Source organism: Buceros rhinoceros, unplaced genomic scaffold, assembly GCF_000710305.1.
Source record: "Buceros rhinoceros silvestris isolate BGI_N320 unplaced genomic scaffold, ASM71030v1 scaffold19010, whole genome shotgun sequence".
Lineage (NCBI taxonomy): Eukaryota > Metazoa > Chordata > Aves > Bucerotiformes > Bucerotidae > Buceros > Buceros rhinoceros.
In genome coordinates this window covers 20,723-46,981 of record NW_010390381.1, presented here as the reverse complement: position 1 = coordinate 46,981, position 26,259 = coordinate 20,723, and the positions used below count along the sequence as shown (strand labels likewise).

At 42.7% G+C, this 26,259-nt stretch overlaps 1 protein-coding gene across 1 annotated transcript in view; it reads left to right on the top strand.

Annotated features, from left to right (window-relative positions):
• The first annotated feature begins 805 nt into the window (after positions 1–805).
• LOC104494773 (receptor-type tyrosine-protein phosphatase gamma) overlaps positions 806–26,259 on the top strand; it is a 30,136-nt gene continuing 4,682 nt past the window's right edge. The window contains exons 1-14 of the mRNA XM_010137657.1: positions 806–821; positions 3,503–3,594; positions 13,203–13,299; positions 14,965–15,047; positions 15,273–15,407; positions 15,641–15,775; positions 16,171–16,343; positions 17,278–17,413; positions 17,742–17,888; positions 19,825–19,918; positions 21,692–21,768; positions 22,196–22,324; positions 24,546–24,692; positions 25,501–25,643. Coding sequence (XP_010135959.1) covers positions 806–821; positions 3,503–3,594; positions 13,203–13,299; positions 14,965–15,047; positions 15,273–15,407; positions 15,641–15,775; positions 16,171–16,343; positions 17,278–17,413; positions 17,742–17,888; positions 19,825–19,918; positions 21,692–21,768; positions 22,196–22,324; positions 24,546–24,692; positions 25,501–25,643 — 1,604 coding nt within the window. The remainder of the gene's footprint in view (positions 822–3,502; positions 3,595–13,202; positions 13,300–14,964; positions 15,048–15,272; positions 15,408–15,640; positions 15,776–16,170; positions 16,344–17,277; positions 17,414–17,741; positions 17,889–19,824; positions 19,919–21,691; positions 21,769–22,195; positions 22,325–24,545; positions 24,693–25,500; positions 25,644–26,259) is intronic.

The window sequence follows — 26,259 nt, the reverse complement described above, 5'->3', positions numbered from 1 at the left end:
TTTAAGTTCTGGAGACTTTTGCCCCTGCCCATCTAAGATTATTTATTTCTCTGCATAATACAAAGGGTTAGTATGGTACCAGATTCAGCTTGTATTTTGTGGTGACGTAAATCTAGAATCACTTTATTGACACTGGTAAAACAGATGGCTAAATCCAAGCTAGATGGAACTGTAATTATATCTGCGCTGTTAGAGGTGAAGGGATGTCGTTAAAAGATTTTCCTCTTCTCTTTGAATAATGTGTAGGTCTTGCAAAATGTAAGCATCATACCGGCTATCAAATGTCGCTCTAGCTTTGGGATGGGGAAAAGTACATGGTGCAAAAGGGAATACGCACAGAAGAACTATGAGAGCTCCTAATTAGCCATTATAGGATTCCATTAATCTCTTCAATCGACTAAAAGAATTACAGTCATTGAAGTCTATTTGTCTTCAGATGGAAAGAAGGCTTAACCAAAGCCTTTGGACTGACGATAGTGCAAGGAAAAGCATATTCTGTGCATCTATAGCTACATCTGTTGGTTTTCTTAGAGAAGGTCACAGCCATCTTCAGATAATGTCAGAGCAGATACCATTCAAGAGTGCTGGGTATGTTAGTACCTGTTTATACAGGGGCCAGACAGGCTGCCCGTGGCTGAGTGTGCATGTACCCCATCTGTGGTGCTGGGTGGGAGTTCAGAGTTGGTAGTCATGAATAGAAAAACAGAGGCCCGAATTACTTTAACACTTTTCTGTTTCACTGGTTAGTGTGATAGACTCTCTCTTACGTACAGCTGCTTTCTTGCGGCTATCAGCAGGGGCCAAGATGGGCATGAAGCCAGGTATGGCCCACTGCAGGCTGCCCGTCTCCTCGGGGCTGCGCGTGTCCCTCAAGGGTGGCCTCTGCCTGGCATCTGCGCAGGGGCTGCCAGGTCTTGCATGGTCAGTAGGACCACATTATCCCAGAAGTTTGAAAGTTGGAAACCATAAACGGGTTTTTGAGTTTCTAACGTTTGCGGTTCTGATTTTAATCTTCCTAATATGAAACAAGTACATTTGCTCCAACGTGGTTTTCCTGGGTGGCCAACTTCAGCAGCGTAAGCTCCTGCTCACCCAGTGAGCTCTTGTGGCAATAGTATTTACTATTTAATTTATTTAATATTTAATTGCTGCCCATGTAATCAAATACAGTAAGAAACTGCATTGGGTTAAGGCTTCTGGAGGGGATCGGAAGTGAAAATGCAGAGGAGGAGAAAAGGAGGGGGAACAGTATAGGACAGTGAACAACAGAGAAGTGAATCAGCAGTGGCTGTAAAGGTGGAGACATACTGCCACCATGCAGTGATGATGATAAAAAGACAACTAACCATATTTTGCCATGGATCTCTGGTGCAGACCCATCCTTGAAATTGGTGGGAGTTCAATGGACCAGAGAGCACGTTATCTCTAATGTATTTTTTGGCTCACAGACCACAATTATAAATTAAATTCTGCCTTCTGCAAAATTAAATTGGACACACTGGTCTGCTGCTGTGAATCCTTGATCTCGGTTGGTCTCAGTTGAGCTAGACTACTCAAGAAAAAAACCAAATTATAAGTATGGAACTTCTCTTGTGAGAGTATGTGAAATTGCTATCATAGCACAAGTTACTTTCAAGGAAATCTAGGATGTATGGTTTACTTTTCAGGAGAGGAAAGATTGTTTTACAAGCTTTTGCTATTGACTGCTGTTCCTATAGATGAATCCATTCAAGTGTTTTGGCTGCGAAAATATTAATACAAATGTTGTTATGAGCTTATGATGTTCTCAATATTACATAGGATAAATGTTATCGCTTAAATATTTTAAAGTGCCAGCATTTCTGCATGCTGCAGCTTTTTGCACAGATAAGCATACATTTGTCAAATGTTTTGAATTCTGCATTATTCAGTAAATGAGCATGTGGTTAATTAAAGTAGCATTGCTATACTGGGAGGTGATCAGATTGCACTCACATCTTTAACAATTGGCCCTTGTAAATAAAATAGAAGAAAGCTGATTGAAATCCGAAAACGTCAATAGCTGCAAAAAGCCACCTTGGAGCGTTACCTGATAAAGTAAGAGTAGAGAAGCAATGACATGGTCAATATTAGCTGCCATCAGCCGGAAAGAAATCAGATTGTCAGGGATCTATAAAATTCTTGCCAAAGTAGAACCTCATTTACACATACAGATCTTCATACCCTTTGCTAAGAAAAGCATATGTGACAGCTTAGAGGTTTTAGCTGCCAAAGATCTTTCACTCTGAATACAGTAAATGTCACATCTATTTATTTATCGTTAAATTTTGCTAAGTATCTGTAGAAATATTTGGATTTTTTCTATCATAATGTAGATGTTTAAAAGGAAAAGAATCCAGATTATAATGCAGCTGTAGCACCAAACCATATGGCTGCTAAATGGGAGCAAAAATACACCACTGAATTACTGGGAGTAAACATAAACTGGATGCGATCTTCAGAAGAATATTAAATGGAATATATAAATACCAGAGTATTGCCATAAAATCATGCAATCAGACAATAGTAGCCATCAGGCAATAGATTATTTCACATGCTGAAAGTAATCACAGTTGTATAGCAATTTATGTTTTCTAAATGCCAGACTGAAAATATTAACTAATGAATCTTGGCAAGCACAGTGTTTCACCAACTGCAGTGGTGGTTATAACAACACCTAGGCCTTTTTTGAGAGAGAGAGAGAGAGAAATAAGGCAGCCATCCTACACCCCAGCGTTATTAAAATCTGTCCAGAGTCCCAGGTGCTTGAAACAATCTTGTTTGTCTTTAATTCAATTCAAGCCTTTGAATTCTTCCTTTTAAGAAAATGTCTGTGGGTGATTTGTTGGTATATTGGGTGGAATTTGCTCTGCGCTGAGCAAGAACAAATGGTCCGGTGGAATACATATTCAGTGTTATGAATAGCGTCTGGCATGAGAGAGAACTCAAATCAGTGTGGGTGTTGTGTTGCCTGTTCTTTTGCTCAGAGACTATTTCATAAGTCCATTTAGATTCTACATCATTGGGTGAAAAGGAAAACGTTATTACTTTCAGGAGAAAAGCCTGTGTCTGCTCAGTCTGGTAAAAACTTACTGGGGGCAATTGTCAACCATACTTTCACATTTGGCGTCTCTTCTGTTCTTTTTATACAGTGTGGAAGGAGAAGAGGCCTCTTCATCCCATCCACAGCCATCTTCAAACTGTGAACAAGAACTAAACAATCCTTGAACTTCATTCAATTGGACTTTGTAAATTAGCATCCCAGGGAATAGACTCTCAGTATTCATAACTGTAGTGCTTAGAAATATAATATGAAGAGTTTACCTCAAAATTGGTCAGACTCATCAAGATTTCTTATTACTGCATATTGAACTAGCTCTGCCCCTGGGAACTCAGATCTAAGTGATACTGAGTGAAGACTTTCTCTCCTGAAGTTTGATGTATGAGATAAATAGCAACTCTGAATATCTCTTTCTTTCTACAGATGATATGGAAGCAATTCCAGTCAAGCAGTTCGTTAAACACATCAGTGAGCTGTACTCTAATAACCAGCATGGGTTCTCGGAAGACTTTGAGGTACGATTTCACTACCTACCAATAAAATGTTGTTTACTTAAAGTGAATTGGATTAGGGACATCTGTGTGATGCCGTCGTGTCGAGTAAACGCAATGCTCAAATGTATCACAAGAAATAGGCAAATACCAGTTTGCCACCAGGTATGAGCAATGTGGGACTGGGCATTTACAGATGCTTTCTAACCACCACAGACTTGGTGCCTCTAAGTCGGGGGACCCTTCTAGGTTTTCGTTAAATAGGAGAAGCTGCTTCTCAGTCCCCCAGGAACAGCAAGAAGATAGAAGCAGTTTTGTAACTCCAGGCTTTTCTCACTATCTGTAGTTTGTTTTACTCTTACTGGCCCACAATTTGCTCCCCTTAGTCACATTGAGAAGACCTGTACCCCCTGAGTAGCACAAAAGGAGCTCAGTAGTGTTCACTGTGAGTAAGAGGAGTAGAAGTATTTGGTCTTTTATGAAAACCTAAACTATGGGTCAATCCCTGCAGTCCCTGCTCATGCTCTGTTCAGACAGGAAAGATTGCTGTTGAAGTTGTTGGTTATTTTGTTCCAGTAAAACTGAGGTGAAAGGCTTCAGGGTTTATTTGGTGGTATTCACTATTTTATAGTTTGCATCTTGTTACTTATTTAGGACAGATTCTGACCTACGAATCTGCTATAAATTGGAGGTAATTCCAGTAAAGTGGCAGTAGTTTTCCACCTCCATATTGTGCAAGCGTGGTAAATATCACACAGCATGAGGCTGGGCTGCAGAGTCAGGCTTTAATAAGCACGTATCAGTATTCTCAGGCTAGTTTTTAGGCATTCCTTTCACTCAGTCTAATCACAGTCACTGCTGAACTTCTGGAAGTACTGAGAAGCAGGAGGAGCCCCAGGAAACTGCATGGAGCTGTGCTGCTGGCGTCCCCCCCAGCAAAAGGAGGTGTGTTTGTGTGCTGCATGGGAATCAGAGAGGCAGCTCTGCTTACAAACAAGGCAATGAACCGGAATAGGTGGCCTAATCTCTCCAGCTTCTTCGCTTACTGCAGTAAAGACAAGACTGTATGCAGGAATTGTTTTTAATGGGATCATTTAAAACATTTATTGTTGCTGTTTGGTTACTGTCTATAAAGAGTGGCTGCTTTGTCTGATGCCCAAAAACCGTTGTGTAAGTTAGAAACATTTTGTATTCATGAGGAAGGCAAATGTGTAAGGTGTTAAAGTGATTTAGTTCAATTGACTGCTGGCTGGATGGCTGAGCAGGAATATTGAGGCATTTAACAATGTTGATGGTATTCAGGACAAACATTTATTCTCCGGAGAGTAGAATTTGATCAGGATGATCAAATGCAACTCATTCTTCTCAATTATTTATGAATTGCGACCCCAGCTCTGTTCATCACAGCTGGGTTTTACACCATTTAATTATTCAAAATAATCAGCAACACATCTGTAAACTTGGTCTGGCTTTAAGCAGGCTTTGCTTCAGCTGTCGCAAAATCACTGCTATTAACAAATGTTGGACACCTTCCGCCCATGTTTTAGCGAAGAAAAGCACTGCTCTAATGGCCTGATTTTACTTTTCCTCCTGGGGCTCCCTGCTGCGAGTGCCATGCCACGGCAGCCGGTCGGAGAGATGGCTTTGGCCAGTTAGTGCTGTGCTGGGGAGTGCAAGGTCCCCACTGGAAGGAGTTAAACTCCTCTGACTGCGCTGCATGCGCCAAATTATATTCGCTGTGCTGGCTTAAAACCTGGAGCATCTGCTTTGAAGTCAGAATAGCTACTCCAGATGTACGTCTCCATAGCTGAGGTCTTGGCTTCCTAAAGAGTAAATGAAATCTCCTCCTAGAGTAAGCAGAAGGAATAGGAACAAGACGATCACTATGCGGGATAAACCATCCGGATAGAGGAGCCTGAGGTTACATTTATTCAGTTGGAATAAATTGGAAGTGACCAACGGTATAACTTCTCGCATCAGCTGAGATCCATCCATGGTGTACGTGCAGGAATTGTATCTGCCAGCTACAGTGAAGACTTATAATGTTTTACGGAGAAACGGTAGGTTTGCAGCTGAAAGAAAATCCAGTGTTACAGTGCTGCTAGCCTTGGGTGGAAAGTGTCACAGCCTTATCGTGCCTTCATGCCTGGGGAACTTATGGAAAGAGATATTAGGTTCTGCAGTCATACGGGCTTTTTACAAAACAAACCTGCTTTTTACATCAAAAAGGAAGAGAGAAGATGACGGCAAGGAGATACTGAAAAAATGTAGTCAATACTGCAGAATAAATAAATCCTCCTCAAGATAGCCAGAGCATGGGATTTTTTTAAAGGAAAAAAGGATCAAAAATCTCTTCAGAAATTTCTGTGGCGGGAGGTTTATGGTGGAACCTGTGAAAGGAAAGACTGAGCTAGGCACACATATACTCTGCCTAAGATGGAAGGCAAACATTCTCCATTCACTTGTTGCTAGATTTTGGTTTCTCTTCCTGTGTTTTTGGCAGCGTGCGGTGGGTTGTTTTGAGTTGGTTTTTACAAGAAGATTCCTTTGAAAGTAAACTGTGTGAATATTCCCGCCTTCTCTGAAAATGAGCTGTAATTACAGCTAAATATTTTGTGACTGTGCTTAGGAACTGTTTTACATGCAGAGGAAAAAAGGACTTTGAATTCACAAATCTTTCCTTGGAAAGTACATCCAGAATGAATTCCTATTCCCTTTGGGTAATCATAGTGCCAGTAGCCAACTTTATTTTCTGGTGTTAGCTGGGCTTTCTTGTGTATACAGAATTGTTAAGATTTCCTTTGAGTCCCATGAATTTACAATTTTTGATATAAACTAGAAATATAGGGCCCAATTTAATACTGAACAACAAAGAGCTTTTTAAAACAAAGTCCACGATCCTGCATCACCAGTGCTGTTCTGTGATACAACTCTTCTTATTCTACCCTAGAATTTGTTCAACCTAATACTGAAAAAAAGTTCAAGGATGTTTTTTGCCTTGTTCTCAGGCAGCTCCAGCACCCTATCGCTATGGCATACAGGGTGAGGTACTACATTTTTACAGGGCAGCACTGGGGCAGGGTTTGGTGGCAAGACTGGACAGCGACTGAGGGGCTTCCTGAGCCAGAGATTGTATCTACTCCTTGTCTAGCCAGAGATTTTCTTGGCATCGTTATGTTTAATGGTCTTGGATAGACCTTTGTTCCATAAATTTTCTATTTGCCTTTTGAACCCTTTTAGACTTCTGGTCCAAAACATCCCACAGCAACAAATTCCACAATTTGTTCCACAGAACGGACTTCCTTTTACTTTTAACTCATGCCTAATAACTTCTCTTGGTGCCTCCTAGTTTTTGTATTACAAAGTACATCCCTGTTCGTGATGATTCTGTCTGCCTCCCTCATATTCCCCCTTAATCATCTGGTTTCAAATCTGAAGAAGACTAAGCAATTTAATTTGTTTGTTCGAGGAAGCCATTCTAGATTTATGACAGGTTCTCTCTGTACATTTTTTCTTTCTTTCTTTACCATATTCTTTTCAAGATGGGAAGGCCAAAACTGTGCACAGTATTTAATGAGTGGGTTTACTGCGGAGTTCTGCAGGAACACAGTGATGGTTTTGTGTCTGGTTTTCTATTACTTGCCTTCTTCCTAACATAGTATTTGTTTTTTAACAACTACTGAGCACTCAACTGACACCTCCAGAAAACTATCAGTTCTGACCCCAAGGTCTCATCACTGAGTGGCAGTAGCAAATTGGGAGCCTGTCAGTGTGTATGTATAGTGAGGGTTGTTTTTCCCAAGTACATCACTTTGCATTTATCAACATGGAATTTCACTTGCCATTTTATCACTCAGCCACTCGGTATTGCGAGATTGTTCTGCTTCCCTTCACAAACAGCTTTTGTTCTAATTATCCTGAATAATTTTTGTATCATAAACACACATTGTCTCCTCTGCAGTCCATTTGTGAGCAGATTAGGTCCCCATAAGGTCCCACTGGTAAAATCTGAAGATTGGCAATTCCAGGGCAGGTGAGTGCCGCCTCTAACCCGTCAGCATACACGGCGAGTTTTCCTTTTGCTCCCGGACAGATCAGTTATTAAAGTGGTGTTTTCTGAGAGGCCTTTTCACAAACATTTTGGAAAGCCAAATATGCTGTTCTCTTCCAGACTGCTCTTACCTTCTTCAGGGACCTCTCCACGGGGTCTTAGAGGCATTCACTAGCTCTGCTATTTATTACAGTGTCTAGCAGTTTGCCTCACAGAGATGTCAGCTTTAGTGGGCTGTAGTGACTGAAATCCCTTACAGATCTCATTTTAAAAGTTGATACCACATTTGTCACCTTCTATTCCCCTGATAGCCTGCCTATATAGGGTATGTACCCTCCAAATTCTTGTATCAGAGAGGCAAGTGCCACCTCCCATGGTAAAAGTCTTCACTCTCCCCCCGGCTGGTTACTGGAATAACACAGTAAGTTTTTTGAGTCGTTGTGTCCTTTTGCTCTAAGAAAGGAACGCTAAGCCAAGAAATCACCCTCCATCCCCAAAGCTACCTATGAATTTTTAGAGTACAATGCAGTATTTGGATTTTGAAGATCAGACAATTTCATTTCCCTCCTCCCTAATTCTGCAGTGGGTTGGTCAGTGCTGCTGCAGGAGCGATTAAGGTGGGTGAATGCAATCTCCGCAGACCTCTGCTGCCCATGGCCATGTGAGTGTAATGATTCATTGCCAATCTGGAGTCTGAACAGGCTCGCTGAACTTGGAGGCAGGCTGTCTAGCTCCCTCATCACATAAATTGAAAGCATCTTTATACTCCAGTGGCACCTTCTAAATGTCCTGAAACATAAGAAAATAACATAAATCTATATCTTCAGTGATGAGGCAGGGATTTGCTAACGTTATTCTCATGGTTGCTGCTGCTCAGGGCAGGGGTCAGTAGCGGTTTTTAACCAGTGACCTCAGGATGTAATTCTCTAGCGAAGGGCTGCGCTGAAGACAGGTAACACTGCACTTTGCACATTTCTTGAGACACTAAAAACACTCTGTAGTTATACTGTCATCCCTTACAGATTAGACACAGCTTACACAGGACGCATGCTTATAACTGCATCTACACCAAGGAATTTGGCAGAGAAAGATGCCATTTCAAAAGCATGCTGCAAGCAGACATTACTGCACTGGGAAATGTTTTATAACCCTGGCCCAAAATTGCCATAATGAGAAGTATTCTCAGGCTCTGTGCTGCTGCGCTGAAGCCAAAGGGAAGCAGCACTGTGCAGCTGGAGGAAGGATTCCGCAGAAGAGGATCTTCCTGGAGTTCTTGATTCTTGTCTCACCACTTGACCTATCCTAAGAAAGTGACATTGTGAATTAAGAGATTAAGTTGAAGAGAAGCAATAGAAGAAGTTCAGATCTCTAGGCTTTCTGTTACTAACCCTAGCACCATGTCCAAAGCTTCGCCTGGAAGCCCGGCTCGGAGGAGCCACAGCCTGCACAGGCAGTGCAGGCTTTCAGTCAGGCTCTGACCCCTGCCTGCCTAACGAAGGGCAGGATACTGCAAGCAAACGGTCCGCCACCATCCTCTCCTGTCTAATTCGTTTTCATGAATTTTTAGCTATCTATTCGTGTTTCCTCCACAGTTATCCCTGTGCTGAGTCCTTTTGGTTTGTTTATTTTCCCCTTCTTTCTAGGCTGTCCCCAGCTCACCTCTCTCTTGAGTGCTGTTGGAGAGTTTATACTAGTGCTAAATTATGGCAAAAATCTACACTATTCCTGTGGGATATCTTCAAATACTGTCTGCTGTCTCTGTTGGTATGCCGTCTTCATGTTTGCTGTGATAAAACAAACAGCAAGAGCACAACCACAGAATTCTCTAATTTTGGATTAAAATGATAGATCAAAAGGGATTTTAGAGGTGGATGAACTAGCTTCGTTCAGGCTGAAAAATCACAGTAATATCAAAACATAGCTACGGATCTTCTCTAATTCAGCCCTTCAGATTAGGATCCTTTCTTTGTTCGTGATTCCTCCTCATTGCTATTCATAGGCTTTCACAGTTCAGCCCCTGCTAGGACATCAGACCGCAGTAATGGGAAACAACAGCAGCACTGCATAAGGCCAAATCAAGAGACCAAGTTCCTGCTCAGTCACTGGAGCAAGAATTCTTTCACCGAACCTTATACTGCCAGCCAGACGCTGGAGCAGTTTGATTTTACACTTAAATGGAAATTCTTTGAAATTTAGAAGAAACTAATCTGTAACTCGTCTCAGAAAGGCAATGAAAATGGGTCGTTAAACCTGGGTGTATCAAATTCCAATTAGCATTAGCATGGACAATATAATTAAAAGGTAAATTAGGCATAATAGCATAGACTAGAACACTTTTTACAGTAACTAACGGTCAATTGAAACCATGTACTTTGGTTTCTTGGCTTGTCAATGATAAGTTGAAAGGACAGAATAAGAGCCTGTATCCATTCATCTTTGGGCAGTAATGTGTTCTGCAATGTTAAACGTGCCGAGCAGCCGTGTGCTAGCCAGCTGCTGTTAAAATCAGTGGAGGAGCCTAAGCAGGATTAAGGAAAGCCAAAGAAAAGACTCTAAAGCTGAAAAGTTGGTGGGTGAATTATGGATGTGGTGATATGGGCGCTATCTGTCCTACTCCCAAGTGCCAGGAGCGGTTTAGTGCTAATTGGAGAAGAGTTTGTTTAGGCTGCAATGAGCAGCCTGGGATCAGACCTGACCTGGTAGCCTGCCTGCAATCTTAAGTTCTAATGGTAATATAATCATGGTGATGTTTTAAATGCAAATTAAAGCCTTGGTAGCCAGTAAGATTTAGAAATCCCAGGGTGTTCATTGCATAAGCAATAGAAAATGCGGGGAAAGTAAATATGTAACATACATAAATGTGGTAAAATGATATAATTAGGATGGTGACTTTTTGGACTGTTCTCCAGGGTGATACTTATTAACACCGGGCTGTCCTCTTCTGCCGAAGGGTAAATAATACTCTGAACAGAGGTACAGATAACAGGCTGCAGCTAGTCTTGTCGTCTTGCAGCATTTTGTACGTTGATGAAAGACAACCACTTTGCCTTTAGTAACAAAGGGATGTTAACTTTCAGCCCTACTGTCTGGTGGGATGAGCCTGTGGTTTGGTAATTTGCTGTTCGAATTTGGAGAGAGGGTAAGAGAGCAAGGATAACCACCCTCTGCTCTCAGCCTGATGTTAGTGCAGCTCAGCCAAAACTTGCCGGTGGCCAGCATGGAGCTGGAGGATGTCCTCAGTCCCCTTCTCACTGGACAGCATCAGCATGGTTTGTGTCCTGCACTGGGGGGTGGCGACTGTGTGAAGTCAAAATGGCCTTTTATTGTTCTGCGCTGATTTTTAAAAAGAATTGAGGTACCTTGGCAACAGGGAGCCTTTCTTGAACAGTCTCCTTTTGCTACACTTTGCAGTGTGCAGACGTAGGAATCCACCATTACAGCAGATTTCCAGGGATATTAAAAATCATTTAGAATGTTATGTTTTAAGAAAAGTCATTTTCAGATGATGTTTTTTCACAGCATCAGACTTTCTTTTCCATTGCTGTGTTTTTCACCATCTTAGCTTAATCTTCCTCTTCTATTAACTTTATATTGGCCAGCTGGGAACATGTACAGTTGAGAAAACAGTCAGCATCAACATAAAAAGGTTAATTAAAATGATTAACCTCACCAACAATTCCCTTATGGAAAAGTCCTATAGAATTTAATAGAAAGTGCTACATTTACCATGTAGTATTTAAACTGTCAGAGAAAATTCCTTAGCAGGGAGGTAATTCCCTATTAAATTCTGTAACTTTTTAGAGTATTCTCTACTGAACCTTATTGGATTCATCTGTATTAAATTCTACAGCATTTGGCATAAATGTTTCAATGCTAATAACTTCTCAAAAGGATTTTGTAGTGATGCAGGGATGTAGAGGTTGACATGAGGCTTTTCAGAAGCAGGGGGTTATTTTTTAGAAGTGACCTATGATAGTACAGCAGTGATGTTATATGATTTCTAAATGCAAGAAAAGGTAAAATGTAATTATATTAAATCATCCTAACATACAAGTAATGCTGCTTTTCCATTTATGACTTAGGCTGAGCTGATCCAGCCCATTGTGCAACCAGAAGTCCCTTGCTTACTGGAGCTGACAGGCAGAATTAGGGGAAGCGCATGCTTTAATGTAGTTTTTTATTTTTGTGATAAAAATGGAACTATGAAAATTCTATTAGGGCCAGCTGAGAGTTTTGCTTGATTCCTCTTTCTCTTTGCTCAGCTCATCTCTTTGCATGTCGTTGTTTCTCCCTATGGAGGTGGGGGGGGAGAGAGAGAGAAGCAATTGTTATTTGGGAGTGTCATGTGAATATAAAAGCCATAAAATGTTCAAGGTTTTAGTATACTTTGCACTTTTAAAATGTAAATGCTGGGGAAGATATCAAAATTGCTATGCAAGTCCTTTGTGAAATGCCTGCATAATGCTGAACTCTGTTACATCTGCTGTTTGTATAGCATTTCTCTTGATAATTTTTCTCTGTCACTTAGCTCATGATCTTTGTAGCACCTGTGAGCTCCTAATGACTTTCCCTCTCAGGCAGGTTCTATACTGTTATTTTTAAAGCCTGAACTACAAAGTAATTTGGCACTTCCCCATATATCCTTGGGGAAAATTGGTTCTGTTTGGTGCAATTTCTGGGACTCACAAAAGATTCGTATAAATAGCTTCTTCCACAACTTTGTATACTCCAAACATTGATATAGTTTTCAAGAAAGTGGTTTTAAGCTAAGAATACTTATGCTACAGATAAAATGCGGTTTAGCTTTTGCAGGAGTAGATCTGTTGTTGGACAATGTAAGTAAGGGGTAGGTTAAGAGCTAAAGAAACCTATGGGAAATGGGTATCTAACCTACAGCCTCAACTACACAGAAATCTGCATCTCTAGCTTCATGAACACCTTGGCAAACCTGGCCTCTTTCTGCTGCGTAAATGTGTATCTACGTGGGTACAACCTTATCTTTTTCGCTGTATGGTGGGCTGTTAATCAGTGTCCAAGCAGTGGTATTTAAGCACTCGCTGTTATCGTCAGAGATTGTTTTATTTATATTTTATAAAAGGCATCTCTCTGCAGAGAACTAACAAAAGGTCAGTGCCAAACTTAAATGTCAGAAACCTTGTTTTGAGAGGTTATAAGCAGAGAAGTTGTCCAGCGGTCAAAGGCTTCTGTTGAAGTGGGTTTTGTGCTTAGTTTCTTACACTGCGCCGGCCACTCCTGCCTTTGATGGACTCTGTCATCCCTTCCCAAGAGAGGACAGAGTGTGGCGTCACAGGAGACACAGTCCAGAAGATGGATGGACTGCTGGTCAAGGGGGGACGGTCAGCCCTGTGGAGAGGAGTATAACCACACACCAGGGAGTAGCTATCACGGCTCAGTGTAAGCAGACCATGTCACACAGAACAATCCTGAAGGACTTTGTGTTCAATCCAGCAATTAAGATATCAATATTTTAAACGTGATTTCTGTAAGCTGTTGCAAAAGGAGATAAAACTTAAATTTTTTGGACTGACATATTTTCCATTTGAATAATTTTTATGCCTAGGAGGTGCAGCGCTGTACGGCTGACATGAACATCACTGCAGAGCATTCCAACCACCCCGACAACAAGCACAAGAACAGATACATCAACATCCTAGCCTGTAAGTCAGCGAAATGAATCAGCCCAAAAAAGCACTCTCCTCTCACGGGGTGTCTGTGTGTGACTGGAAGAGGCAGGTGGCGTCAAGTTGCATTATTGCACACTAGTTAATAAACGTGTGAAAGGGTGGCTGGGAGATCCTTTCCCTGCTGAAGGCAGTGGACTTTTTGACTTCTCTGGGGCCAGGATTTCACTCCCGCTTTTGTTTTAAAATATTTTGCAATTTGATGGTCCAAGTGTAGTTTTAGGAGTATCAGTTTGGTATGAAATTTTGTGGAGGAATAACTGGGATAAATTGATGATCAGAGCTCCTCTGTCCACTGATGTCTGAAAACTGGCCTAAGGGAAGTGCACGGTGGAGCAAAGACTTTTACTGATGATCTCTGGGATTCCCTTATAATTCCAAAGGTGCTAAATCTTACCGAGTGTATCTGCTGTATTTCACCTGCTTCAGTCGTGTGTACAACTTGGACAAACTGATCTTTGTAGCACGGTGCAGGCTTTGCCTGTATTCCTCTGAGAACTGCAAATCTGGACACTGCTTTGGAATGCAGATTATTGCAGGTCTGGGGTGGAAATGTCGTAACTTCTTCCATGCCATTCTCTGATGTGGAAAGAACAGCAGATGCAGCAGTCATGGTGGTTTGGGAACAAAGACGGAGAGCTGCTGATAAAAAGATCTTGATGCTCATAAACATTGTGGTAAAACTTGGTTTTGATGGCGTAGGAAGGAAATGCATGTCTCTGACAGTTTCTCAGAGGTAATCAAGGTGCTGGCTGAAGACCGATCCCCAGACCTGTAAAAGACATGCTGATTAGCCTTGGGCAGGGGGATTCGTTGCTCTGATTTTAGACCTAGCTGTCTGGTCCCTCTAGGCACAGTGAGAGCAGTACCATTGGAGAGGAATTGGAACAGGCACTCCAGTTCTCCAGATGACCCCTGGAGGAACCTCTTTCTCTTGGTGCTCCAGGAGGGCAACTGAAACTAAATTCTTTATGCTTATAGTTAGCCCACATGTCTCATCTCTGCATGGAAGCACCACCCAACCCAATGCTGCTGCCTAGGAGCAGGAGAGCTGCAATTATTTTTTTATTATTTAAGCCAAAGTCGAGCATTTGGGTGCAACAAAAAGAGGAGCTAAAGAGCGTGACCTAAAATCTATCCACTTGATGTGATGAGGGTGGTGGAGTAGGGAGATCATTCACTTAGCTCCCAGAGCCAGTAGAGCTATCTGAGCCCAGCACCGAGTGGAGGGTAACGAGCTCAGACACTGAGCCAAACCAAGGCAGCTTTACTGCCTGCGAGAGCTGCGCTGGTGTCTCTGCACGGTGCTACACAGCCCTGCGGGGTGCCCTGGCTCTTTGAATCACTCTGCACTCTGTGATGTGGATGATCCTAGAGATTGTGCTCCCAAGGTTCCACTGTCCTTTAAAGAGAAGCTGTCCCAGCGTGAACCACATACTGTAAGGGATGTGAAGCTTGAGGACCTGCTACCATGAGCAGATGACCAAGAACAGGTAGTCCCAGCTCCCCCTTGACTCCAATCCAAGACCAGTTTCACCTGTGTATTAATAACGGCTACTGCAATACCTAGGACGTGGGATGATTACCTGCAATTCTGCGCTGTGTTTCCTTAATGTTTCTCTGCTGTTTCTCATTCTGCAGATGATCACAGCAGGGTGAAGCTAAGACCTTTACCAGGAAAAGATTCTAAGCACAGTGACTACATCAATGCTAATTATGTCGATGTAAGTTGTTTGAATTGTTGTTTCTCCTCTAACCAAATCCTTCCACAAGGAGGAAATATTGCCACTTACGAAGCGGTCATGTTTTCCAACTTCATCTAATAATTTTGGTACAAATTCCTCGCTATTCTGAATAAGAAAGGCACCTTCCTTTGTTACCTTTAAAATATTAATATGTCTGCCATGATACTGCTTTCATCTCACTTGGCATTATGGTTTTCTTTGAAGGGTTACAACAAAGCAAAAGCCTACATTGCTACCCAGGGACCGTTAAAGTCTACCTTTGAAGATTTCTGGAGGATGATTTGGGAACAAAATACTGGAATCATTGTCATGATCACAAACCTTGTTGAAAAAGGAAGAGTAAGAGATTTTTCTAGTTTGTTAGAAGTTGCTCCTTACCACTCCACAAATCACCTGGGCAGAATTTGCTTTTAAATGGTTTGGGATGATATATATTGATGTATAATATATAGCTTACATAGCAGAGGGATATACAGCTAGTCATGATTTGAATTTTTTAAAAAGCTCTAAGCACAAATATAAAGCAGCAGCTCAAACCCTTAGCCAACCCACTCAACTATGTCTTTGTTCAGAGAAAATGCGATCAGTACTGGCCATCAGAGAACAGCGAGGAGTATGGCAACATAATCGTCACGCTGAAGAGCACAAACGTTCATGCCTGCTACACTGTGCGCCGCTTCACAGTCAGGAACACAAAGATGAAAAAGGTGAGTAAAGCCTTCACTGCTCTCATCCAGATGGCCCCTGGCTTGTGTTGGATGCAAGGCACACAGGAGCAAAACTCGGCGTTTGCATAGGCAACTTGAAGTACCAGGTGGGTGGGAAATAAGTAAGCAAAACCACGATTATAAGGAACCTGGTGAAAGGTTTAGCCTGTATTTCTTGAGTTCACTGCTGCTTAGGTGTCAGTTATTGCTGTTATTACCTGTTCCCACATGTATTTTTCCTTGAACTCTGTCTCCACCTAGCAGGAGGCAGAGCTGCAGATTTCTTCCATCGGAGACCAGTGCTTTTTCAGCTGAGCGAGCCAGTAGGATTGAGTACCTTTCTATGCTTCTCTTCCCTAATTTTCCTCTTCCTCCTGCGCACGCTTTGCACGCAGGGCCAGAAGGGAAACCCCAAAGGGCGGCAGAACGAGCGAACGGTTATCCAGTATCACTACACTCAGTGGCCTGACATGGGTGTGCCGGAGTACGCTCTGCCTGTGCTAACCTTCGTTAGGAGATCCTCCGCAGCCAGAACCCCGGACATGGGACCAGTGGTGGTGCACTGCAGGTACGATGGGTGAGGTTAACTACTACTGCATGGCAAGTACACCTCGTGCACTGTGCGTGCTCTTACATGCCAACTAGGACAAACACCATAAGTTATTAACACCGGAGTGTGCCAGCCCCTTGGAGTGCCGGTAAACACGAGCTTGCTTCGCTAAATCTTAAGACAGCTCCAGTGCAAAAGCTTCCCAGCTGCATAAGCAAAACCCTGTGTCGCGATGCTGAGCTGCTCAGCGTTGCACTGACATGGTTGTGCAGTTCCTTGTTCGAAGCTCGTTTGTAGCCTGCCCATTCAGTGCGTGGGCAGGGCAAGATCACCTCTGCTGGCAAACAGCCACGTGTACGGATGGACATCTGGGCATGCAATTGCCTCCAACCTCAATGACTTAAGGGATGTGATTTTCATCACTGTGTACGAGGGGACTGTACAGCAAAGAAGACAGGATGATGAGGGTTAGAGCTCCTTCCTGAGCAGAAATTGAGAAGCTCTGAAGAATTCCCCCCTCTGCCCTATCTGTTGAGCCCAGGACCACCTTGCTCCCGTGCAGGGAGTCCTGCCTCCACAGGATTAGCCCCCTCTTATGCCTTTCCTGTTGCCCTGGTATCATTTGCATTTCCAGAGCAGTATTACAGCTGTGAAGTTTAAGCCTTACTCAAGACTGGAGGGAACCAGGGCAGCCCCACAGCAACCCTGGTTGGTCCAGGATAGCAGCAGTGTGGCATAGGATGGATCTCAATATGGCTGCTTCTAGCAAACACCAGAAATATCAGCAGTGGAGACAGGACAGCCAAGTGTCAGATTGTGAAATACATATCCGGTAAAACTCCCAGAAACCCAAAATGTTTAGTTTGGAAACTTTCATTAGTTCTGTCCTGCTATTGTGAACATTTACTTTGGTCTGGCTGTATGATATAGGTTTCTCTTTTGTCCTCTGTAGTGCTGGTGTTGGCAGAACTGGTACCTACATTGTGATAGACAGTATGCTGCAACAGATAAAAGACAAAAGCACAGTTAACGTCCTGGGTTTCCTGAAACATATCAGGACACAGCGCAACTACCTCGTCCAGACAGAGGTAAGGGATGAATTTAAAGCCGTGTTCATTTTTATGTTGTCATCAAAAAGAAAATGGATTTTTCAGTTACACCCCTGTAAAAACTGAATATATCATCAGGCATTTTTTGCACTGGAACGTCTCTCTTTTTTTAGACGAGAATCTTCAGAATCTGCTTTTGACTTTCTCAGTCCTACATGCTACACTTGTAAATGTTTGTTCTTCTGGATTTGGCAGTATTTGCATGGTGGCTTGTTTTGCACACCTTTCCCTTTAGTGTGCTCTACCCATCAGTTAAAACCAGCTGTTTAATTTCAAGCACCTACGTGACATGTTGCTGTTTTTCTAGGAGCAGTACATTTTTATTCATGATGCCTTGTTGGAAGCCATCCTTGGGAAGGAGACTGAAGTATCTGCAAACCAGCTGCATAGTTACGTTAACAGCATCCTCATACCTGGCATAGGAGGGAAGACACGACTTGAAAAACAGTTCAAGGTAAGGCTTATTGCTGCCATCCAGAGGGACTTAATTTCCCTGCTCTCTTTGGTGTGGCCTGTCTTCCCTGTCAGTTGTCACAGATAAGGAACCAAACCAGAACACTTGATTAGCACAGCAGAGCATCTGGAGAAGTTCAGTCCTCAACAGCCTTAGCTACACTGCTGGAAATCAGCACTACCGCTCTTGAAGTCAGCGGTGAGAACGACATGGACAACAGTTTGGCGCGTGCTGCTGGTCTCCCTGTTCCCGAGGGGCTCGGCTGCTCCAGAATCTCTGGTTAGCCTGGTTGGAAGTCTTCCTCTAAACTGTTGCTCTCCTACATGTATATGGAGAAAAACGTGAAATGAGGTTCTTAGCATTTCATTTCAGCACTGTAGATAAAGAATCAAAAATGTTTTAAAACCAGGAAGCAGAGTATCCCTTCTCATTGCCAATAACTCTGCTTGCTGCTTCTCCCTACCGTGTCATAGCCGCTTTCATCCTGGCCAAAGTAATTTTTTTTTTTTTTTAGAAAATCATTACTCAAGATAAGTGTGCGCCATGCATCTATACAATGGCATGATTATATTTTCTGGGTTTTTTTTTTTTTTTTTTTTTTTGCCTAGATCCCCTATTTGAAACCGAAGTTCTTCTGGTTGCAATTTTATTTGAATGTGTTTAAAAATATTTTGTGAGACTATGTATCATAAGATCACATGTGACATCTGTTTTCACAGCTAAACTCACTCAGTTAATAACTACCGAAGGAACTGAAACTGTTAAATTACACCAGGTGCCAAGCTATTCAAAAAATGAACAGGCTTCTCCTCTGAATTCACTTGTAGAAATCTCAGTACTTCTCCATCAGTCAAGACATGCCAGATGCTTAATTACTAAATTAAAAAACAAGCACAAGCACGCACGTACACACACAAAATGCAGCAGGAGAAAATGATTTCTTATTAAAAAAAGTGTTGCACTTTTACAAACAATACTAAATTGTATGTATAAAGATGTTTTCTGATGGCTCGTGGCAAAATTTCAAAAACTGAAGTGCCATTTTCAGAAATCACTTTCTCTGCAACGTTGCACAGGTACTTAGAAACCCCATAGCTCCTAATGGGGCTTATGGCAGTACAGAGATGAGCTGAGTGCGATCTTGTTTAGAGTGCATTTGAAACCGGGACGTGACCAGCAGCAATTATTAAATCTCTCTCTTGTTTCTGCTGCTACCACAGAGCCAGCAGAAAATAACTGGTGCTCGTGCCCTGGTACCGTAGTTTACATTCAGTCATCTTAGAGTAAAATTACACTGAGTAATGAGCGGCTGGTGCAGGAGATGAAAAAGCCACCTTCACCCTCTTTGCTGTGGTAGAGCTTCCCCATGCTCAAACACAAAAGTGCCTTCCTGACTTCTCTTTGCGCCTCGTGAGCAGCCCAGAATGAACTCGGCAGATCAGAGAATGTAACCCACGGCCTCAGATCTCAGATGGCAGCATGGTGGGTTCCCAAAGGCCTGGCAGAAAAAGATCTTTGGCAGGAATGATCCGGCTTTTATTTCAGAAGAACACATTGCAGTTTTGTTGTTGTTTTATTTTGCTAGCTTCTCTTCCTTGAGACCTGCTCCTGACTGAACATATTTGCAAGTCTTTGAAATATATTCCCAAAGATAACTAAACGTAACGTTCTGTGAAAATACATTTTGATGGAAAATTCCATTTTGATGGAACTTCATTTTCAGGGTGTTTCAAAGCTGAGAGCTGCAGAGATCTTTTTATCCATTAAACATGTTGTATGAAAAGGATGATTTCCATTGGCATCTTGAGTACTTTAAACAAGTTTAACAATGCAGTTTATTCTTCTGCTGATGCATCTTTGCAGGAGTTGGCAAAGAAACCTCCTCTCTTCATTTAGTGCACTGTGAGGACTGACTTCCTACTTCATTCTCTTTCAGCTGGTTACACAGTGTAATGCAAAATACGTGGAATGCTTCAGTGCTCAGAAAGACTGCAACAAAGAGAAAAACAGGAACTCATCAGTCGTGCCGTGTAAGATCACATCTTCAGTTTGATTACTGCCTAGCATAACTTTCTGTACCGAATTCTCCCAGTGTTACGCATGAAAAGACATAGCCACTAGGAAGGAGAAATGTAATCTTTTGTTCAGATCAAGAAGTCTTGTCTTTCAAGATTACCCTGGTGTGACTGAACAAAATAAAATAGTTACAGTGTCAGCCAAATATACTGTCCAAGTGAAATGTTAATTTGAAACACTTAAGAATTTGAATAATTATGTGGGGGATAAATCGTGGAATACTGAGAGAATTAGTTTGATACCGCTCCCAGCTGAGGTGAGATCTCCCAGTATGATTGGCACAAGCTGTTTGTCATTTAGCTACTACGCTCAATTTCCGTGTCGGACCCTTCCCTGGATTTGAGGGTATTTAGTACCCGAGGACACAGTTTCAGTCATTAATATGGAATGTGTGCATGGTTGCCAAGTGGTATGAATTTGCACCAGACCAAGCATGGGCACAACATCACAACCATCACATTACCCAGAGTACAGGACATACAGGACAGGTGATAACCAAGCAAGCACAAAGAGTAATGGCACAGATACTGTCTGCCATGAAGTTTGTAAATAAAAAGGGAAGTCATAGAATCATAGAATGGTTGAGTTGGAAGGGACCTTAACGATCACCGTGTTCCAACCCCCCGCCTGCCATGGACAGGGACACATTCCAGTAGATCAGGTTGGTCAAAGCCCCATCCAACCCAGCCTTGAAGGCCAACTTCCAGGTATGGGGCATCCACAACTTCTCTGGGTAACCTGTTCCAGTGTCTCATCAGCCTCACGGTAAAGAATTTCTTCCTGATATCTAAATATACCCTCTTTCAGTTTAAAACCTTTACTCCTTGTCCTATCACTACACTCCCTGATAAGGAGCCCTTCCCCATCTTTCTTGTAGTTCCCTTTAAGTTCTGGAAGGCTGCTATAAGGTGTCCCCAGAACCTTCTCTTCTCCAGGCTGAACAACCCCAACTCTCTTAGCATGTCCTCAAAGGCGGGGTGCTCAAGCCCCCTGATCATCTTCATGACCCTCCTCTGGACGTCCTCGAGCAGGTCCGTGTCTTTCTTACACTGGGGGATCAGGTCAGGATATATGTTAAAAACAAATGCAAATGGGGCAGAAATACGGGACTCCACGCTTCGCTTCACGTAGCTGCAGTGATTTCAGTCTGGCATTAGGAGCCTGTCAGTTGGTTTGAGGATGTTGTTGAACCCAGCCCTCAAACACAGAGAAGTGTAGGTCTGCTGGAGAACACACACACACTTCTGGGTGATTACCCGTTAGGGAAGGGTTTTGTCTCTGGAGGTTCTCTCACCCTCCAGCTGGGAGAAGTTAAGTGATGGGAGTGCGGCGGAGTGGTAGGGGAAACAAAATAAATCGGCTGGGTTTGTGTGCTGCTGGAGACAAATGGAACACTACAGTCAAGAATTACCTGAAATCCCCTGTTATCACTGCATATACTGTTATTTGGTAATTCAGCCTGCTGTGAAAATCTTTGCTATAGTAAAATTTGATTCCTGAAATTACTTTGTCCTTGTGGGAATATTGTGCAACTTTCTCTTTTATATCCTGTGTTAGCAGGCAATGCTTTAACGCAGTTAAAGTGCTGGCCTGCTCCTGCGGGAGATGGGAGCTGCACACTGTTTGGTTTGTTAACGTCTGAGAAATTCTTACTTTCTGCATTGAGCCATGACCAGACGTTGATTTTTTTTTTTTTTCTCTCCCTTTTTTTTTTTTTAATCTTACAGCTGAGCGTGCTAGAGTGGGCTTGGCACCGCTGCCTGGAATGAAGGGAACAGATTACATTAATGCCTCTTATATCATGGTGAGGAAGCCAACACCTAATTACAAAGTAAAATCAATTCTAAGGTGCTAAATACCAGATGCCTGTAATTGTCCTAATTCTGTATGTAATGGCTGTGTATTAAGGGATGAGATTTTAACACCTTCCCCATAATGTAAAGCTATTAACCGTGTTTTATTAAAGATTGGTGCCTAAAAAAATTAAGTACAAGATGCATTTAGATGGAATGTGTATTTTCATGAGATACAGTCAAATAAATACTGGTATTTAGAGTAAATGAAAACAACAGGGACTCTGCAGAAGGAAATGGAGTTATAAAATTGTAGTCCGTGTGAAAATATTGTGGAATAAAATGGAACAGGGTCATTATGTGTCCCCAAAGATGAAATTAATGCTTTAAAAGTATTGAAGGCAGTAAGTAACTGTGTGGTTTGTTTTGCTGCAAAAGGGCTACTACAGGAGCAACGAGTTCATCATAACCCAACATCCGCTGCCACATACAACTAAAGACTTCTGGCGAATGATCTGGGATCACAATGCACAGATCATCGTCATGCTGCCGGACAACCAGAGCCTGGTGAGTTAAACACGGTCCTCCCTGCGCGGTACCCAGTCACTTAACCCAGCTGGGCACCAGCATCAGGTCACTTAGTCACATGCTATGGCTATCTTCTGGCTGAAAGCCAAAACCAATTTTTGAGCCACTGTCTCAAACTTTACAAAAAGACAAGTTCTGACATGTTGGGGCTTGGTTTTTGTTCTCCCCTTCTGCCCTCACCCCTGGGAAAGCCATCCTGAGCCGGATGGGCCACAGGGTTCACAGGCAGCACACCAGTGACCTCGGGCAAAGCTGCTGAGGGCTGCCTGGAAAGCAGGATGCAAGGCACTGCGGGTGGCCGGAGCCACAGGTAAGGACTTTGAGAGCAGCAGAAATAGGACAGCAGGGTAGTTGCTTGTTTGCCCAGGGACTTAAGCCTCAGGCCATGCAAGACTATGGCCGTGCTAGGTTACAGATGCTATTTTTGATGAAAGTATAAAGCAAACATATATGTTAATTTAAGTGGAAATAATGAGACAGATTGAGAATAAGGAGACACAGGTGAAGTGCTAATCACTACTTCCAGATTTACTAGCGCGTCTCAAGAGGACGCATTGAAAAGGATTAAAAACTAAACGATTTGTTTTTTCATGCACGCACCGCTGAGGTGAATAGACGATTGTAGCTGAGAGTGGAAGAGAAACCACCTTCATTACAACAAGAAAATAGCAGTCATGAGGGGCTACTAAAGAGACAGCAGTCAATATGCTTCCTGTGTGTGGTGTGATGAAAGGGATTGCAGGCACTGCAAGGCACGAGCATTCAGAGAAATCCGATCGAATCAGAAAGCACTAATGAAATGAAAGTGTGTCAGGTGGAAATGAAGAGGCTGATCTTGTCTTTACAAGTACATGGAATTGCTTTGCAGAACAATAGTGATTAAAGGGTAAAGGAGTAACACTGAACTCGGCCACATCCCTTGCAAAGGTGCCTGGTCCCCTCTTTCACCGTCAGGGTTCCCAGGGTGGAGGTTGGCCAGCAGGGCAGTGTCATCCGTGCACTGGCTCCTTGTTTGGTGTGGGTTCCACTGGCTGGCAGGAGGGGTGGCAGGGGACTGAGGCAGCATCCAAAACCTGCTGCATGAGGACCTGCCATGTGGCAAGACAGGTCACTTCCCCGGCGTTCAGCAATGCTGCGCTGCTTCCTGGCACCTCTGCGTATTGAGGGCAGCATTGTCAAGGCACTCAGGGGACATAAGACCCAAAGTCCCACTTTCAGAATAAACATTTAAGGCCCAAATCTCAACAGTATCTTGCAGATCATGTGGATTAAGGCTTCAGGACCACAGAAAGAAGCCTGGTTTTAGAGACACGCTCATGGCCACAGCGGGATGAAGTGGGTTTTAGCTCATGTTTTCTCATGGGTTGTTCAGAGACACAGGCGTGCGGTGCTGTGCATGCTGCCAGAGCAGCTTCTCTGCTTACGCTGCAGGGACAGTAGACCCCTGAGTGCGGAGAAATGGCCTTTGCATGCACGTGCCGACAGAGACCAGTCTCCTTTCTCTGCAGTACATTAGGAATTCACAGTTATTATTTTAAAGAATAGCTTTGACAGTATGTCAGTTAGGCTACTTAAGCACAGAGCTGCTTCGACCATTCACAGTCTCACCGAGATTTTACAGTGTCCCTTCAGAAGAAGAGTTTTGCTAGAGAACTTGCATTAAGTTATACCAGTGTTTTTTCAAGGGTAAGAATATTTGGGTTCCTTCCTCCTCACTCCTCCCCTTGGTCCTAAAAATTCAAGCCCTACGTAAGTATCCATCAATCTTCTATCTAGAACCTGATCCACAGACCTTGAGTTTTGGATCAGACCACAACAAAGACAAATTAGAAATAATAAGCAATTTTTAAAGGTCATTGAGTTTTTTCTAAACAGATACCTGATCTTCATGCAAAACTGTGCAGGCAGGAGGTAATAAAGCCTGGGATACAATATAAAGGTTAAGTATCAGTGAGCTAAGAGAACCATTTCCCTATGAAACCAATTAAAAAGCAGATGTTACCTGTTTGGACACACACAGGAAGGATCTGGCAGGTTTATTCCCTACTGTAACAGTAAATTTGTTTTAGACAGAAATGGGTTTTAAAGGTCAGCTCCTGATCGTCTCTATTTATCAAACCAATTTTTTGATCCACTGGATTTTTCAGTCACCCACACGGTGTCTGAAAGGCTGCAGTAGTGTGTTGTTTCATTCCTTCAGGCAGAAGATGAGTTTGTGTACTGGCCAAGTCGCGAGGAATCCATGAACTGTGAGGCCTTTACTGTGACCCTTATCAGCAAAGACAGACTGTGCCTCTCTAACGAAGAGCAAATTATCATCCATGACTTTATCCTTGAAGCTACCCAGGTAAAATAAACCTCCAAGTGTGGGTCTTGGCTTTTCACAAAAACATTACTGATGCTACTTAAATATGGAAGAAGCAGCATTCAGAAACAGTTTTGAGAAGGATTTACTTGTAAATGCTTGTGCATGTATGTTGCTCAAAGGGGAAAGGTATTCTCATTGGCTCCTTCCACCTCTCACATCATCTACTTCCAGGCAGATTCCTCTTTCTGGTGACACTATCGTATTAATCATTTGTCTTATTGGAAAGTGAAAACATTGGGTTTGCATTTTAAAGTCACACAAGCAGATTGAATTATTCTTTGCAAAGTACACCAAGGTTTATTGTCCTATTGCTGCTTATAAAATTCAGCATTCGCAGTTTAATTGTTTGGGGTTCTTAATTAAGGCGTTTTATGTAAGCACATTTCTTTTGAGCTATAAACCTGCCTCTAGTTTGCTATGCGGATTGCAGCTGGATTTTGCTGCAAAACATTAGTTTGCAAGCCGTTTTAAATTTTAATTCTGAGGTAGGTCTTCTCTTGTTTAACTTGTGAGCTATAAGGGTTCTGAGAGAGGTTTAGGTGGATAAAAGCCCTGAACTCAAGTACAAAACCCTTGTCAATTAAACATTTTGTTAAAGTTGCATTATTTTAGGGTGTTCACTGTTACAGAGATGTTAGAGCTGTGTGACTGTTGTCATCTTTCTACGTGAACTGTTTGAAGAAGAAGGTCTCTCTTCCGTTTGCAGTGAGGCTCTTCCCTCTTTCTACCTGGAGTGGACAAATGTGAAGCGCAAGTAGCTAATGCCCAGGCTGGTTTTTCGTTGCAGGATGACTACGTTCTGGAAGTCCGCCACTTTCAGTGTCCTAAATGGCCAAACCCAGATGCTCCCATAAGCAGTACCTTTGAACTTATCAATGTAATCAAGGAAGAGGCCTTAACAAGGGATGGCCCCACCATAGTTCATGATGAGTATGTCATCTCTTTTCTCCCATTTATGTGCAGGCTGTACAAGGAGTTACTCAGCTACAAGACGCTTGTTAGGACTTATATCCCTTCTTGCACAGAGTGGATGGGATTTAGTGGTCTAGGGAACAGGATCAGAATATTTAAACTTGAGGGATGAGTTTTCAGTTGGCATCTGAGGCTACATAGATTTTGCTTAATGTCATTTTTGTGTTGGTCATACTCTTAGGTGGACTCAGAATGTAATGTAAGCATTTTTTGTAAGCATTTTGTGTTCTCCTGCACCTGGAAGCATCCCAAACAAATCCTACAACCTGTTTCAGAACCCAGCAGAGCCCTGGTTTCGACAAGGCTCTAAGCGGCCCAATACAGGCTTAGGAAAACCAGTTTCAAAAGAGCCTAAGCTCCTGTCTAACAGCTCAGGTTTAATAGGCCATGTAAGACAGAACAAGCTCAGCTTAGCTGTGATCTGGGATGAGCAGCAGAAGTGTCTTGTGACAAAGCGCCCAGGTTTTGTGAGAGCAGATTTATTTTTCCTGCTTCCTCAAGAACACTCCAAGGGGCCCGCGTGGTGCCGGGAGGGAGGGTGGGAGGGAAGGAGCCGGCTAACATCGGGCCAGGC